The following is a 16,120-nucleotide window of genomic DNA, read 5'->3' as shown; positions in this document are numbered from 1 at the left end:
TCATTCTGCTGATGAGTCATGAGGAGGCTGAAGCACCAAGTGCTGGTTAGATCCCTGGGCTACAGCGAGAAGGACTCACTGGTCCCCCGTCTCGGGGTTTTATAGCTGCTAACGCATTACAGCTGACATTGCCCTTGTGCTGAGCAGATTTCAGTGTCATTCAAAAAAAAAAAAGGAAAAAAAAGGAGGCATTCGCTTTAATTCAGATGCGCTTGTGTTCCAAATGGAAATAGCAGCCACTGGGGTTACATTACCTATGCTAAGTTGGTTAAGCGTAATTGCAGAGCTGTGGTGAAGTGGTGCTCAATTAAGAGCAAGGTGATCCGGAGCATGTTCTGTCACTGCAGCTGGGCATTTGGGAGAATGTCAATTACTATTTCAGAGAGAGATGGAGAGAGGGAGAGTGTTTGTTAGCCTGTGTGGTGATGACAGCTCGGTTTTAGAGGATAGGAGGGAGTGAGAGCAAAGTTGGCAAATGTGTGCAAGATCAAATCCAGGGTGGGAATCAGCTGTTAGCATATCTGTGATTTACCAGTTAGTGGATGTGAAAATGAAAGCGCTGTCTCTCCCCGGTGTTGCCTCACATTTGTACCCATCCCCCGCATCCCCTCCCCACAAACCCAGAAACCCAGCTCTCCGTCTCCCCCTATTTAAAAACCAAACCCTCTTCTTGCCATCCACCAGCACACACACACACACACACACACACACACACACACACACACACACACACACACACACACACACACACACACACACACACAATACATCCTTTCCCTTTTGTGATAGTCACTGGTACTCTCTTCCTCTCTCCCCATCTTTCTTACACATTGTCTTTCTCTTGTCTGAAGTGCACAGGGTGCAGATCATCGCACTCTCTCTCCCTTCTCATCCCCCACCTCTCTCGCTCGCTCTCTCCTCGACTCTCGCGGCTCTCTCCGGCTGAGCTCTCGCTGGAAGACCGGGAGGAGGGAGGCAGGAGGAGGAGGAGGGAGGAGGAGGTGGTGGAGAGCGCGCGAGAGAGGAGGGGGGGACATGGCAATGGGGGGTTGCGGAGAGAGAGATTTCTCTCTCTCCCTCTCTTCTTCGTGGCCGTCACTGGGCCCCAGAAACAGGAGCGTGTGGTTCATTTACAGGTAGCGGCTGTTTCCTCATTCATTGGCTGGCTATGGATGTGAGGAGAGGACAATGGAGAGAGGGGAGAGGTAGATGATGCTATTGAGAGGCCGTGCCTTTTCAAAGACAGACTAATAAGCTGTGTATTCTGTGTGTGTGCCTCTTGGAGCGTGCGTGTGCGAATATGTGCGTGTGCGTCTTAAATCCGTGTTGTTCCTATGCATGTGTATATCTGTGGTACAGAAGTGGCTATTGAATGGAGACTATGCAGCATGTTTATTTCTGTGTCTTCCTCCCGTGCGTTTTTGAACACTGTGTGTGTGTCTGTGTGTGTTTGTGTGTGTGTGTTAGTGCATGAAAGAGAGCACATATTGATGCATTTCAGTCAGACAGTGTGGGTGTATTTCATTCTCTTTGAGTCATGATTTCTGTAAGCAGATATTTTTAATTCACCAGGACTTCCCATACATTTCTGTTGCTTTAAAAACGCCATTGTCACATCCCATATCATTTTTTCAATGTCTCTCACTGTATCATTAGAGACGTGTGGTATTTTTACTGTACTGGGAAAGTCAGTAAATTGAAAGAGTGTTTTTTTTCCCCTCTAATGTGGGAAAAGCGGTCATTTCTCTGCATGTTTGTGTGTGTGCGTGCTTTTTTCTTGATGTGAGAATGCATGTGACTATATACAATGAATCAAATATATGTGGCTTTCACATATAAGTGTGTATGTCATAGCGCTCGCTGTGGGAGTGTCTCTCCTGCACATTTATCTGTGTGCTTTTCATCTGTCTACCATGTCTCCATCCACGGTGTGCGTGTGTGTGTGTGTGTGTGTGACTAAACATCTGTCAAGTGCTTCACTTGTGATGTGTGTGTAATGTCTCTACATAAGCTATGTATTTGCATGTACATTCAGCAGGTGAATGGTTAAAAAAGCTCCCTTTTTTTCTCAGTGATTGTGGATAGAAGAGAGGATGACTCAGGAGGGTACATAATAACTCTAGTCTCTAGTAGGCTTACAGCTTTATTCCAGCCAGTTCACTGAGAGTGTGCCCTGCTAATTAACCAGGGACGTTTGTGCTTTTTATGGTCCTGCTTGGCTGGGCCGTGGTGGACTCTGTAGCAACAGACGAGTTACATAGCTTTGCATACGTAAAGGGAATCAGGTGTGTTACTGTAAGCCAGCAATGCAAATTAGAAACCCCCAAAAGACCAACTGTGGCCGTGCCCCCCCTTCCCCGTTATCCTTATACAAGTAGATGGATGAAGAGCCCGATGGATCTGTCCACCCACTCTGTGTTACTTTGATCCTCAGAGAGGGAAGGCATGATGGAGGACAGGGTGAGAGAAAAAGGAATGAGGTGTGAGGAGCAGATGGCTGGAAGGCGGCTGAGCGTTGGCGAAACAGTAACATTGATGGAGAACACACAAGGGATGGACCTCACTAGGGGAAACTAGCGATCGTCTGTTCAGTGCTAAAGTTACAGCTTCATGTCAAAGTCTGGATCCTCGGGCCCGTCAGCCAATGCTCATGAGTCCACTGAACCCGGGTTGCGCAGGCACAGGCAAAACATTGTTTGCGGGGTTATATGCATAAGAACCGAGTACTGAGAACTCGCCAGACATAAAAAAAAAACACACACACAAAAAACCCCCACCACATCTGCTGCCTAAAACCTAAAAAATATTTTACATTTTGTCCCTTTTTCATGGTAAATTATTTTTCATACGTCCCTTGTGAAGGCAGAGTTAGTGTGCAACCTTGTAGCCAAAAAAATCCTACCTCTACTCAGTACTTATCACGTACTTATCATGAAATAAATAGACAGTTTATTTTAACTTCCCATTTAAAAGAAGGATGAACGAAACAGCTTATTTCCAGGAAAAAACAAATTCTGTCCTTGAGCCTACCCGGAGCAGTTTTAGTGTATGTTTTGGCAGTCGAGCTATCACTATAAATAAGGACGATTCTTCAACCAGGCTACACTTCCTGTTCTCTCACTGTTCTGCCATTTTTTTTTCTTTGGGAAATCAAATCCTTTGATTTGATTTCCGTTGGAGTGTCAGTTTGAGTTAACTCAAGCAGCACAAACTAACACAAAAAATGAGCTGCCTGTGAAAGAAATATCTGGAATTCCTCTTTAATCATACAACTCTGCTCGAGCCCCGGGCTCTCTAGCAGGGGCAGGGTGAATTGACATTGTTAGAAAGTCAAGTCCAGAAATGACTCATGAGATGTGGCTGTGTGTGGCAGTGTGGAGTCCATTTAACTGGCCCTGTATTAGAGAAAGTGTTGTAAAGCAGCCTGGCCAAAACGTCCCAGACATGGTAATAGAATAATGAAGGAGCTTGCTGAACCACTACTCAAGCCGTCTCATAATAAGATTGCATCGCCAAAGCCTGTGATCGATGTTTCTATGTTCTCGGACTGTAGTCTTTGAGCAAGAGGAGCTGTTTGTGATGGTGGGGGGTGGATTAGAGGCCCGTCTGACTTCTTGTACATAATTTGAAGTGTCATGTATGACCGGTAGTGGTTGCGCAGGAGTCGGTGAAGCAGTATCCTTGCAAAAGCTGCCAGAGGCGGTGAAAGCTAATGCAGCGATTTGGGTGCATTTGGAAGTTTCCATTATCAGTGGATGTGCACATTTTTCTAATGTGCTGTTCCCCCCGGCCCAGTGCTTGTCAGCTCTAGCTGGATTACTCCATAGTATGGAATGTCATCTCATATACAATTCCTCCCATTGTGACACTAACTGTATCCCCCCCATCAACCCTCTTTTGTGTACCAAAGCTTTTTGTATGACATCCACAAGCCCAAGTATCTTTTGCTGCAGTGTGATTTCAGAATGTGTTGCAGTATAGCTGTTTTCCACATTTAGAAGATGCATTAATTGCATGACCGTAACACTTTTCTTCTACTAGACAATCATATCTTCATCTCCAACTCTCTCTTTTTTATTCACCCCTTCCTTCATTTCATATACCCGTTCTCTACTTTTTCCAAGTGACTACATCATTAAGGAGAAGACTGTGCTCCTACAGAAGAAAGACAATGAGGGCTTTGGGTTTGTACTCAGGGGAGCCAAAGGTGAGCGTCTTCTCAAAGTTCATCACGTATTGCCAAAGATTTCTAAGTCTTGTTAGCTATTTACTGCATAATTATCAAATCCATGCTCCTGTTGTGGGAACCTCTTGTCTTGTTATCATCTACAGCTCAGACTCCCATAGAGGAGTTCACTCCAACGCCAGCATTCCCCGCGCTGCAGTACCTGGAGTCTGTTGATGAGGGGGGCGTGGCGTGGAGAGCGGGCCTGAGGATGGGGGACTTCCTCATCGAGGTAACCGGCATGCTAACTGAAGCTTTACTTTTACTTTCAATTCAAGACCTATGAAGAAGAAAGTAGTTTTGTAAAACAGAAACTGGGGTCATATGTTCATGTATTATGCAACAAACATAGGAAGCTGCAGGAAACACGTTACAACACGTTACACGTTACAACAAACACGTTACAGCATTAGCATTTTTTCTTTTAAAAATGCTAGTGCTTTCTTCACTTGCTGTTCAGTGATTGTATGTCCTTTAATAACAGCAAAAATAGACAATAAAGACAACAGAGAATGGACAGGGTAAAGACATTTGTGTGCACTAAAAATATGTGCAGGATATGATGCATTGATGCGATTATTTCTATACTTCTCCTAAATATATAATTTGCATTTTAGTTATGGTCATTTGGAGGCTGCTGTGCTTGTAGTTGCTGCAACTCTCTGGCCTTTAAGAGTTCCTGTATGTTCCCTTAAAACCCTGGCACTAAAAATGGTGATTGTCAAACCTTTGTTACAGCTGACAGAAGCTGTTCATTACTATTCAACCTAATATGAGTCACTTATATAGCTGCCCAAGCTTTTGTAACTGTTATTAAGTTGCAGCTTGACTTGCTGGTGCACCTGCCCAGAAACCAGTAAGATTTATGTTTTAAACCACACAAGAAACCCAAATTGTTAAAGTGAACCACTGGGTAAGAGGAGACAATGCCTAAAGTGTGCACTCCAAACTGTCTCAGGTTTTTCATCCACTCTGTGCGACTAGAGTGGATTTTTCATTTTGTTCTGTGTTTTTCTGGCAGGTGAACGGTCAGAATGTGGTGAAGGTTGGTCATCGGCAGGTTGTCAACATGATCCGGCAGGGCGGCAACAGTCTCATGGTGAAAGTTGTCATGGTTGCTCGAAACCCTGAGCTGGAGGACACGGCTCGAAAGCGAGGTACTAGTCAGATTTTCGTCTTACGCCATTTGAATTCTGTGTTTATCATGTGATGATTAAGCTGATTGCATGTTTACGTCAACCTGAAAGCCTGTTGCAATGGGTTGTATACAAGAATTCTAAACATTAAATCTGCATTTGGCTGGCTTCCCTTGGCAGCCCCACAGCAGACAAAAAGACTGACTCCTCCTGCCATTGCCCTGCGCTCCAAGTCAATGACATCAGAGCTGGAAGATATGGGTAAGACGAAAGAAGGGACAAAGCGCAAAAGCATGAGTTCTGGGGGTCACATTGAAAAGGCTTCTTCTGGGGTGGGTTAGCAGTTTTTCTGCAGGAGGATGGTTTAGTACTGTGGTACTATTAAGGAAACACAGCATTAAATATTAACCAAGTTGATGCAGAAAGCCAAGAAAATTATCCAGAGTGGTGCATTTTTTTTCACTAGCAACAGCTTCATGGGAAGAAGTCTTTTGATTCATTTGCACTTATGATGTTAGCCATGAAGAGGAAAGGTGGCAATTAAACAGTGAGGTTAAGCGATACAAAAGCAGCGGCATGTTGTAAAAATGATGCATTTAAAATGTCATTTGTCACAAACAGCTCTGTTTTCTCTCTTCTTTTCAAACCAAATGTGCTGCATGCAGTGGACAAAGGTGGGAGAATCACAGATTTGTGTGCTCTCATGATCATTTCTGTCCCCATCAACATCCCTATCATCACATCAGCATTCACACCATCACATGTGTCTGAGTATGTACTTCATCTCTTCATCTGCTTTATACACTTTGCAGAAGTTCTAGTCACACCTAATTTCTCTTTCCCCAATTACGCGTGCAACAGCTGCCTCTCCGTGGAAAAAGAAAGCAGGTGAGTATCAGTGTTATCATCACCCCTATCAGCCTCTGAGCTTTAATTAAAAATCAGTCAGTTTGATGTCTTTTTTGCTTATTTTTCCAGAGTACGAGTCCTCTCAGGGTCCTGATAAGAAGAGGACCGTCTATCAGATGGCTTTAAGTAAGAAATCACTCTCACTGCTCTTGTGATACTGTAAGAAGGTGTTTAGATACGTTAAAGGTACAGTGCATAGTTTTTTGAGGTTATTTGGTATGTGATTATGACTTCCAGCAAACTGATATAGCTGCATCATAAACTGCTCATACAGGCAGAGTCCATCTTGTATTCAGTGGCTGAGAAATACAGTGGCTCTTTCAAACTATATATGACCATTTAACATCTGCTCATGTATACTTTTATCATCATTTTTCGTATTGTCTTTCTCCACCTCCTGCACCACGGGTCTCTCCTCCCTCATATCAAACCTAATCATCTGGATTGAAGTCACATGGAAATGTGCATAAACCTGCTTATCTATTCCCAGTAGTGTTGCAGTCACTTGTTGTCACCAGATTAGATATGTGAACCTCCCATCTCAGGGCTGCTGACAATGAGCCAGCTATACAACAGCAGCTCTGCTAACGTTATGCCAGCTAATGTTGGGCTGGAGTGTCCTAAAAAATATATAGTAAAAAAGTTTGATTACGTTACACAAAATGTATGATAGTTTATTTGATAAGTGTCCAACAGCATTAGATCCACTTCAAAGGAAGTTTCACTAACACTAGATAACAGCAGCTCGCTGTCACTGGTCAGAAGTGACCATCACTGACTCATCAAACTCATTTCATAAAGCTTTACAGCCTCATCCTGAGAAAATAGATATGGACACATATTAATGACTGAGGTAACCAGTGGACTGATAGCCTTCATTCACTAGAGAAGAGTTGTTGTCCCACAGTGCCATCGTAGCTGGGGTTGTGCTAGAGGTGAAATTTTACACACTGTACCTTTAAGGAGAGAGGAGTAGGATCACTGAAATCTTCCTTTAGCTTCTTTATTTACGGCTCTTCCACTACTCCTCTGTTTCCTTATGCCCTGACTTACGCCTTGTGTCTTATGCCCTCTGCTCTGTCTGTGTTTTAGATAAACTGGATGAAATCTTGGCTGCCGCTCAACACACCATGACATCAGACAACCAGGGCCAGAGAGGTCATGGAGGCAAGAGGGACCGAAGCAAGAGTATTGTTCCCAATGTGTCCAAGGAGGTACTGTTGGGAATTGTGAGGAAATTGTCCTAGTTGAGGTCATTCCTGTAGCACATACATGTCAACAAGTTATTAAAGGGGGCCTTTAATGCTCATTTTGACCTTTGTTTTTTTTATCCTTTTGGTTATTCCTGGATTATACTAACATTGCTCTGCATGCATCACAGTTCATAAAAGAAAATCCTTTTCTTATACCAAGCTATTCCTATTGCCTCAATTGGACCCCACCCCTTTTAATTCTTTCTGGCACAAAATCAAAGATTTAACAAGATGCTAGAAATATTCCTCAGACGTTCTTCTGATGACCTCTGTTGGGTTACGTTTGCGTTTGTATCGTTTCAAAGCACTTCTCATCTGACTTGTGACATCAACAAGGCATTTTTTGCCCAGAGAAGTGCCACTCACTGGTTATTTTCTCTCACTTAAATCTCCTTTCTTCTCCATTCTGATGCCCAGTTTGACCTTCAGCAGGTTGTCTGGATCATGTCCATGTGCTTAAATGCACTAAGTTGCTGCAATGTGAATGGCTTGAACTCATGTTAAGGAGCAATTTTGAATATAATCACCCGTCCTTTCTTTATATTTTGCTTCTAAGGAGATAGGCTTTTTTGGAAATGGGGCTTTAAAGTCACCTAGGAGATGCATCTGGACCTTTAATGGTTCCATCTACTGTTTGCTGATCATCAGAAATGGTCTCAAGTTTTGAGGAAGGCAAATACAGAGAAAAGTTTGTGTGTTATGAATCCAAAATTGAAAATTCTGATTCAGTATGTATGGAGGAGATCAGGGAGGGGTACAACAGTGAGTGTCTACAATGGAGCCTCTGTTAGGATTTGGGTATTTAGTGTTGTCTTGTCAAAATCAATGAAATTATGAATGCAGAAAAGTACCATCAGATTTTTCAGAATACCATCTGGAAAGCATCTGATTGCCAATTGCTTCATTTTTCAACATGAAAATGGGCCCAAACATACTGTCAATGCATACCTGGATAGGAAAACAAACTATAGAACACACTCAGTCATGCATTGGATTCAGATGATCCCACAAGAAACCTTGAAAGAGATTGGAACAAAAAGTACCCAGCATCCAAAGAAGAGTTGTGAATGTCTTTTAAAAGCCTGGAGAACTATTCCTGAAGACTACTTAAAGAAATAACAAAAAAGCTGTTGAATACTGTGTTGGAGAACAAAGCTAATCATACTAAATGATCTTTCAAACTCATTAGAATTGTAGAAACTGTTTTCGCCTTCTTTACTGTATTTCCATCTATCGATTTATTGATCTTTAAATATATATAACTATACACACACACACACACACACACACACACACAAACAATTACTCAACAGCTATTTCACCCTCTCAGATCTTCTCCACTGCTTTAGCACATACAGTATTTAGTCATGGAGGTGACTAATACCAACAAAAATAATTCAAATCTCTAAACCAACTTGGTCTTTAGCTCTGGGTGTTCTCCTGCCCTCGCTGCACTTTAGAGAAAATGATTGACTATTGACCACCCACTCCAAAACATTTGTTTAGTGTGAGTCAGATTATGTCCATTCATCTATACTCTGCTGCCTAATGTACTGTTACTCAGACTTATTGTTTTTTATGTATTGGATTATTCTGTATATATCTACTCAACAACAGCCAACATCAGTTTTATTTGATTATATCTAAATTACTGTTGCATTTCTTCTCTTTATAAACCTCCTTCATTTTAAATTCTCATTCATTCTCTTTTACTTACTTTTCTTTCTTTTTTTTGGTACCTGAAGCAACCATATGATCAGCAGTCATCACTGGCAATGGTACAAGCTGGACCTGGTTTTGACTACAACCAAGCTCATTTTCAACCAGGCCACGGTCCCCAGCATGCAGTCATGATGCGTCAAAAATCTATTGGTAATGTCAGTTCTTCTTATGAGATATCTGCCAGCTCAGTACAGCTTCTTCTTGTAAATGTTTCTAAATGTGTGTGACCTTCTTCTTAGGTGTAACAGAGGAGGAAAGGCAGTACCTTCACCCACCTGCTATGAAGTTAGCTCGCAGCCTGTCTGTGCCTGGACCAGAAGAAATCCCCCCACCACCAAACACATCTGCTCCAGAGCCACCTTTGTCTGCAGGCCCTCATCCGGGTAGAGGACCTGCCATGCCAATCCCTCCTGTATCTCAACCTCACTACCAGCTCCACTCTCAGCCAGGGCATCCTTCCCAAGCTGGCTGGGAAAGGGCAGGACCAGGTGTAATGAACCAGCAGGTCATGGTTCCCACCCTTCGGAGGCAGTCAGAAGGACTGTGCATCAGAGAGCCAGAGGCGCCCAGGAGAGGTGGTGGCAAGATGGGAGGATTAAGGAGAGGCTACAGCAGTGCTACACCCCCAACAAGTGCTAAGCCTAAGGCCCAACAACAAGCACCCCAGCATCAACCACCTGTGTCCAACCGGGATCAGAGTGGAGGAGTTGGCAGAGGGGTGGCAAGGAGGGGAGGTCGGGGAGCTTTGATGAAACAGTCAAAAGTGGAAGATGGTCTGAGACAGCATCGAGGAAAAGGAGGTGCAACTAAAGAGAAGAGCTCTATCCCCATTCCCACCATCATTGTCAAAGCGCCCTCCACCAGTAGCAGTGGTCGAAGCAGCCAGGGTAGCAGCATGGAGGCTGAGCCCTCCCAAGATGTGGAAGACCAAACCTCTGGAGAGGCAACCCCAGACAGCCCTAATACTAGCCTGCCCTCACCACTCACCTCTGTGCCACCTCAACCTCCAACGTCGACTTCTTTGCCTTCATCAACTGTTGCCCCTTTGGTTTCCTCACAGCAAAACCTAGAAAACTTGGATTATAGTTCAGCATTTGGTACAACATTTGCGGGTGGAGGAGCACGCAGGGAAAGGGAACGCTTTCGAGATATGAGGAGAAAGAGTGCTTCTTTCTTCCTCTCATCAGAGGAGGACATCCAAGTGGAAGCAGGATGTGGAGCTGGAGAGGGAGGAGGAATACAAGGGGTACGAATTCAGCCTTTACAGGGCTCACAAATGGAAGTGCCCACCCCTCGGCTTCGGCCTTCCAAGTCTATAGATGAAGGCATGTTTTCTGGAGACAACTACGTCAGCTATTCCAGCAGCATGCCCCCAGCTTTTGGCCTGCCTGAGTATTCTTCCCCTGTCCTCAATCAGGACGGCCAGCCTAAGTCAGCTCCCTCAATGTATGGAACCCAGCCTGCCACTACCTTCATTCACCCACTTACTGGGAAGGTTCTGGACCCCTCATCCCCTCTGGGATTGGCCCTGGCTGCAAGAGAGCGGGCTCTAAAAGATGATCGCAGGACACGACGAGAGGACAGACATTTTGGCCGGCAACTTTCCACAGTAGGAGCCTTCCCCACCCCTGTTCAGACTCCAACGCCTTCTCTTTTTGCAACGCCAACGCAGTCGGCCTACACTTCTCCAGTATCTCTCCACCTAAGTTCCCCAACCACTACCACCTCTCCTGCATCTCTGAGCCGGCCACAATCACCAAGGATATTACGTTTGGGGGGGGCAGGTGGGGAGCGTGTGGAAAGAGAAAAGGAGGGAGGACCCAGGGAAGGTCTTAGAGTTCGCTTCTCTGAAGACAGAAACAGCCAATATTCAACCCAGTACTACCCACAAAGTCCCAGGGAGCGAGAAAAGGAGATGTATGACAGCAGGCCTGCTCCACCCATACAGCCTCCTCCCCCACCAACTCAACCTGCCCCCCGCAGACCTTCCTTCCTTCAGATGGAAAGCACTCCCAACACCAGCTACATTCCTCAGTATACTGTCCCCACAGCCCCTTCACAAGCACACGAAGCAATGGAAGAAGCTAGGGCGGGAGCAGGTGGAAATTTAGGACTCATGGTTTTGCCTCCACCAGCTCCATCAATAGACGTAGACGATGAGTTTGTCTTCGCAGATCCCTTGCCCCCTCCTTTGCAGTTTGCTAATGGTAAGAATGAGAGGGTCCGGGAATTTTCACAACATCGTCAACACCAGGGTCAGCATTCTGTTTCTGCTGCTCCACCCGCCCCACCTCCTCCCCCATCCCCCAAGACCTCAAATCCTCCCCAACCCACTTCACAGGGTGGCGACTCCGCTACCTCCAGCCTTACTTCCTATGACAGTGAAGTGGCCAACCTCACGCAGTCAGCTCTCTCTCCATCTTATCCATCCCCACAGATCTTTCCCTCTGCCTCCACCTCCATTACCACCACCACCACCACCTCTGCTGCTTCTCTGCCTCCTACATCGCTGCACAGACCCCAGCCCATGTCCCATTCCCACACCTATTACAGCAGCTCTAACGACCCCTCAATAGGTATTCATACCCCAGCACAGGACAGAGGCACTGCCACCCTCACCACTACCATGACCTATGCTACCACGACCATGACTGCAACTGCTGCTGCCACCACCACCACAACTTCTCCAGCATCCTCTGACTACAGTATGACTATGGCTGGGCCCAAGGCTGGCTTCACCACAGGGGGAAAAGCATCTGACCACACTCATCAGACTACTATTATACACAAGAGCGGAGACTGGCAAGAAGCTGTGGTGGATTCTGGAATTGAAGAGCTGGACAGTCACAGTAGCAGTGACCACCATTTAGAAATGCTGGGACTCTGTGGGCTAAGAGGAGAGAGAGGAGGGGTTGGAGGAGATGGGCGAGGAGGAGAGGGAGAGAAAATCAGTGAACATCAGGATCCTTGCACAACCTACTCAGGTGGGCAAACATTTGAGGTGCACAGCGCCAAATTGGCAAATCCCGTGTTTCCGAAGATGACTCATTACAAGGAGGGTGGAGGGAGGGGCCCATCTGTAGCACTACGTAGGCAGAACAGCACCAATCCCGCTCCTTTGCAGTTACACAGACAAAACAACCCAGAAGACACCGGTATAGATGGAGGATTTTCAGATGAAAGGAAGCACAAGCAGAGTCGATCCAAGATGGAAGACGGCTTCAGCTCTGCCCTGGCTGCCTGCTTAGAGAGGCCCATGGACACTCGATCAGTGGGCTGGAGTGACCTTGGAGAACACGAGCAAGCTGGAGTCCAGAGAGGCGTTTTGGTTTTGGATGGCCGCAGAATTCACTCACCTCTCTCAGGTGTGAAAGCCAGCATCATCAATGAACTAAGCTCCAAGCTACAGCAGATGAGCAGCATGAAGAGCATGGATGAGTGGAGCCACACTCCAAAGTCTCCCACCATGCATAGGTTTGCTGATCTTCTTGATATTATAACTAAATGAAAGATATTTGATAGTGTGAATTACATTTTACAGGATAATTCTATTTGTCTTTTAGGTATTCAGCGGATTACAGTGATGCTTTTCATAGCCCTCCCACTGGACGCTCGACCTCACCGCTGCCCACTTCCTCCCCACAGCATCGTCAGACCCTGACCCCAAACCTCTCGGCAACACCTTCTGTCTCGCCCTCCCCTCAAGTCCCAGTTCAGCGCAACTGGACCCGATCCCCTTCTCCACAAATGCCCTCGTCCCCAGTTCATTCACATCCTCCCCATTCTCCAACCTACTGCCCATACCCAACATCACCTAAGCACAGGTCCAAGATGCGTAGACAGACTTTTGATTTTCCATGCAGTCCTACTAAAGAGATGCGGTCTTCAGTTGCTCGACGTCGGGCTCCCAGTCCTCTTATCTATAACACTGAACAGCAAAGCCCCACCCCTCCCAGACCCTCCTCTCTCCCAATCCTTCCAAGCACACCCGTCTACAGCAACCCATTTGAGTTTCCCGGGCCCCTTACTCCTCCTTCTCCTGGCATCCCTCTAGGAGATGCCTACAAAGCTTCAACTCCTCCACTGTTTTCTCCATCTGGTGTGCCAAGTCCAAATCCCTTGCTTGTCTCCCGTTCACTCTCCCCCACTCATTTTCTCTCTGGAGCCTCTTCCCCCATGCATTTACCACCTAGCCCTTCCTGTCTCAACTATCCCCATCTCAATCCTCCTCCTCCAACTAAACCATTTGCCATCAAACCCCTACCCTACTGGACCAAGTATGACGTGGCCGACTGGCTGGCTTATCTGAATCTGGGTGAACACAGAGAGCGTTTTATAGACAATGAGATAGATGGATCACATCTGCCTTCACTCACCAAGGATGACTTCTTGGATCTAGGAGTGACACGTGTGGGGCATCGAATGAACATCGAGAGGGCACTGAAGAAACTCACTGACAGGTGAGGGAGGACTAATAGACTCTGGAAAACAGAGAGGCAACGAGGTCAAAAAGGAGCACTGGATGATGAAGGAAAGTCAAAGAGTCTCATTACTTCCATGCAAGTTAGCTCAACCATCCCCTTCCTTCATTAGAGGCATATAAATTGATAAGGTCATCGCATCTTCTCTCCATTCCCTTCTCTTTCACTTTAGTAACTTAGTCATATCAACCTTAGTCGTTCCATCTTTTTTAAGTTTCCACCCATTCTTATTCTTTGATTTGGCCTCCTTTTCTTCCCAGGCGGCTCTCTTCTCCTTTGCATGTCAGTACTCCTCCCCGAGACACAGACTGAGAGAATGAAGGTGTGATTCAAAGATGAAAAAGAGGGAAAGAAATGAAATGACAAAGATCATCAGTAACAGAAGATTTGCAAGAGAAGAACAGTGGACAACAACAGCTTGCGTTGAACTTGTTCGAATCCATGGATATGTGGAGAAACATGTTGTCTTGCACATTTGTTTTAGAGCACTGGATGGAAATTTGTAGAACTATTGGTCAAAAGAGGTGATGAAGAAAATAAGAATTTCTACAGATAATGCTTTTCATCTGAAAATATACTTTAAAACTTTTGATGGACAGGCATTTAATTAACACACCGTTTTGTGCTGTAAAAGAATAAACACACATACGTACTTGCACTCATATTCTCACACACACTGACAGATGGATTCTCACACCATCTGCTGCTTTGCAGCAATGAGAAAACTTGAGTCTGAGTTCAAAGAAAAAGTTGCAAAGTTGCTGCTTAAAGGGTGAAGCCCAATTAAATGTTACTGATTATGTCTGAGCCAGAAACTCTTGTAAAAGCAGAGGGCCATATCCTAACATCAGTTTTGTAGCTTTAAGCAGATCAGAGTATCGATGGCTGCGAGTACTGGAGCCAAAGTCAGAATGTGGGAGAAAGGCTTTTTTTTGTAAATGATGATAGAAGAAAAGCTAAACAACCACAGTACTGTTTTATATATTTGCCATTTTCCCCCCAAAGGTTGCCCCAGTATGCTTTGTATGTATGTACTTTGCAAGCGCTAAATATATCTTCCATGTTAAACTGAATTCACTATTAGTAGAAACCATTTGTTTTGTACTAAGTGCTGATTGCAATCATTCATTTCAAACTGGTCAGGGTATTTCTAAACGTTGGAATCAAAGTTGTGAAAAACGAGGACAGAAATTTGAAAAACTGTTGTTGTTAAATTAATCTTTTTATTGTTGTCTTGATTATTCTGCAGAAAGGAAATGGCATATTAGAAATGAAATGTTTAGCATGTCATTTCAAACCATTTTTCTTAGACTTTCTTGGTGTTTACTGGCCATAGCACAGGTCAAAGGGTGGCTCCATCCTCTACCATGCCATAATGTTGAACGCCCTCTCTCTCACACAGCAGGTGCAGTGATCAAAAAGGGCTTTTTACTGCTTTTGTCTGCCTGACTTCCTCAACCTTAAGCCTCTGTGAGTCTGTGTGTGTCTGATTTTGTGCGTGTGTGTCCATCTGCCTGCGTTGGTAGTCAAATGCTTTGCCCCCTGAGCCCCTTTCTTTCTCTAATGCCTTTTTCAAAATGTATTTATAATGCTCAGACAGCATTGTTTATCTTTTCTCACCAGATGACAATCCAAATGTTTCACTGTTCCACACACATTACCCCTCAGAAAGAAAAGCTCTGACTCACTTTTAAAAGGGATTTTTCTGCGATAAACTTAAAATACTATGAGTGTTGCATAGAGGTGAACATGAACATCCTGGATTTTGTTTTTAACGTGCCAGTTTAGCCATTTGCAGTAAAATCAACTGTAAGGCAAAAACACATCATTTATAGCTCTGTATGTAATGATGATGATGGCAACGACAAAGATAACATATAAAAATATAGTATAATGAAGATTATAATATTAAGTATGTAAACATTTTAAGAATCTCCGTCTTCCAAATAGTGTGGGCAAAATTCTTTGAAGCTTTGTTTTGTTTATGGTTCATTTTGGGTTTTCTGTAAATGCTTTCTATACTGCTCGCCCTGTGGTGACCCCTGTGAAGCTGACACGTTAGTATACTGCATATTTTCTACATGTGAGTTTAAAATTACGGCTCTGTATTCTTATGACGAGTTGCTATCACATTATGGTCGAAAAGGAGAAAGGATTGAGCAGTAGTGTAGAAAGCATTACATACTATGATTTAAAAGAGCATTTTAGGTCTAGTGAAATGCATAACGACTATGACTACATACAGTTTGAGCATAAGTATGCAGAGATAAAAGGTATATATAAATATATAAATATATATATATAATTTTTGTTTTAAATAAAATACAGTATACTGGTAAACAACATGATAGAGGTACAACTAAGGTGTTGAAATAAATGCTAAAATAAACTATT

General features: G+C 44.4%; 1 protein-coding gene across 1 annotated transcript in view; it reads left to right on the top strand.

The window, feature by feature from the left end:
- The window catches only part of LOC113028520 (SH3 and multiple ankyrin repeat domains protein 1-like), a 31,090-nt gene extending 14,970 nt beyond the window's left edge, over positions 1–16,120 (top strand). The window contains exons 16-26 of the mRNA XM_080305565.1: positions 4,125–4,207; positions 4,333–4,457; positions 5,247–5,382; positions 5,542–5,622; positions 6,223–6,249; positions 6,340–6,396; positions 7,363–7,484; positions 9,269–9,395; positions 9,485–12,719; positions 12,809–13,705; positions 13,987–16,120. Of these exons, the coding sequence (XP_080161691.1) occupies positions 4,125–4,207; positions 4,333–4,457; positions 5,247–5,382; positions 5,542–5,622; positions 6,223–6,249; positions 6,340–6,396; positions 7,363–7,484; positions 9,269–9,395; positions 9,485–12,719; positions 12,809–13,705; positions 13,987–14,038 (4,942 nt within the window). The 3' untranslated portion in view covers positions 14,039–16,120. The remainder of the gene's footprint in view (positions 1–4,124; positions 4,208–4,332; positions 4,458–5,246; positions 5,383–5,541; positions 5,623–6,222; positions 6,250–6,339; positions 6,397–7,362; positions 7,485–9,268; positions 9,396–9,484; positions 12,720–12,808; positions 13,706–13,986) is intronic.

This window comes from Astatotilapia calliptera, chromosome 8 (genome assembly GCF_964374335.1).
Source record: "Astatotilapia calliptera chromosome 8, fAstCal68.1, whole genome shotgun sequence".
Taxonomy (NCBI): Eukaryota; Metazoa; Chordata; class Actinopteri; order Cichliformes; family Cichlidae; genus Astatotilapia; species Astatotilapia calliptera.
Note: the sequence above shows the minus strand (reverse complement) of the source record. Positions and strands in the feature narration are given on the sequence as shown.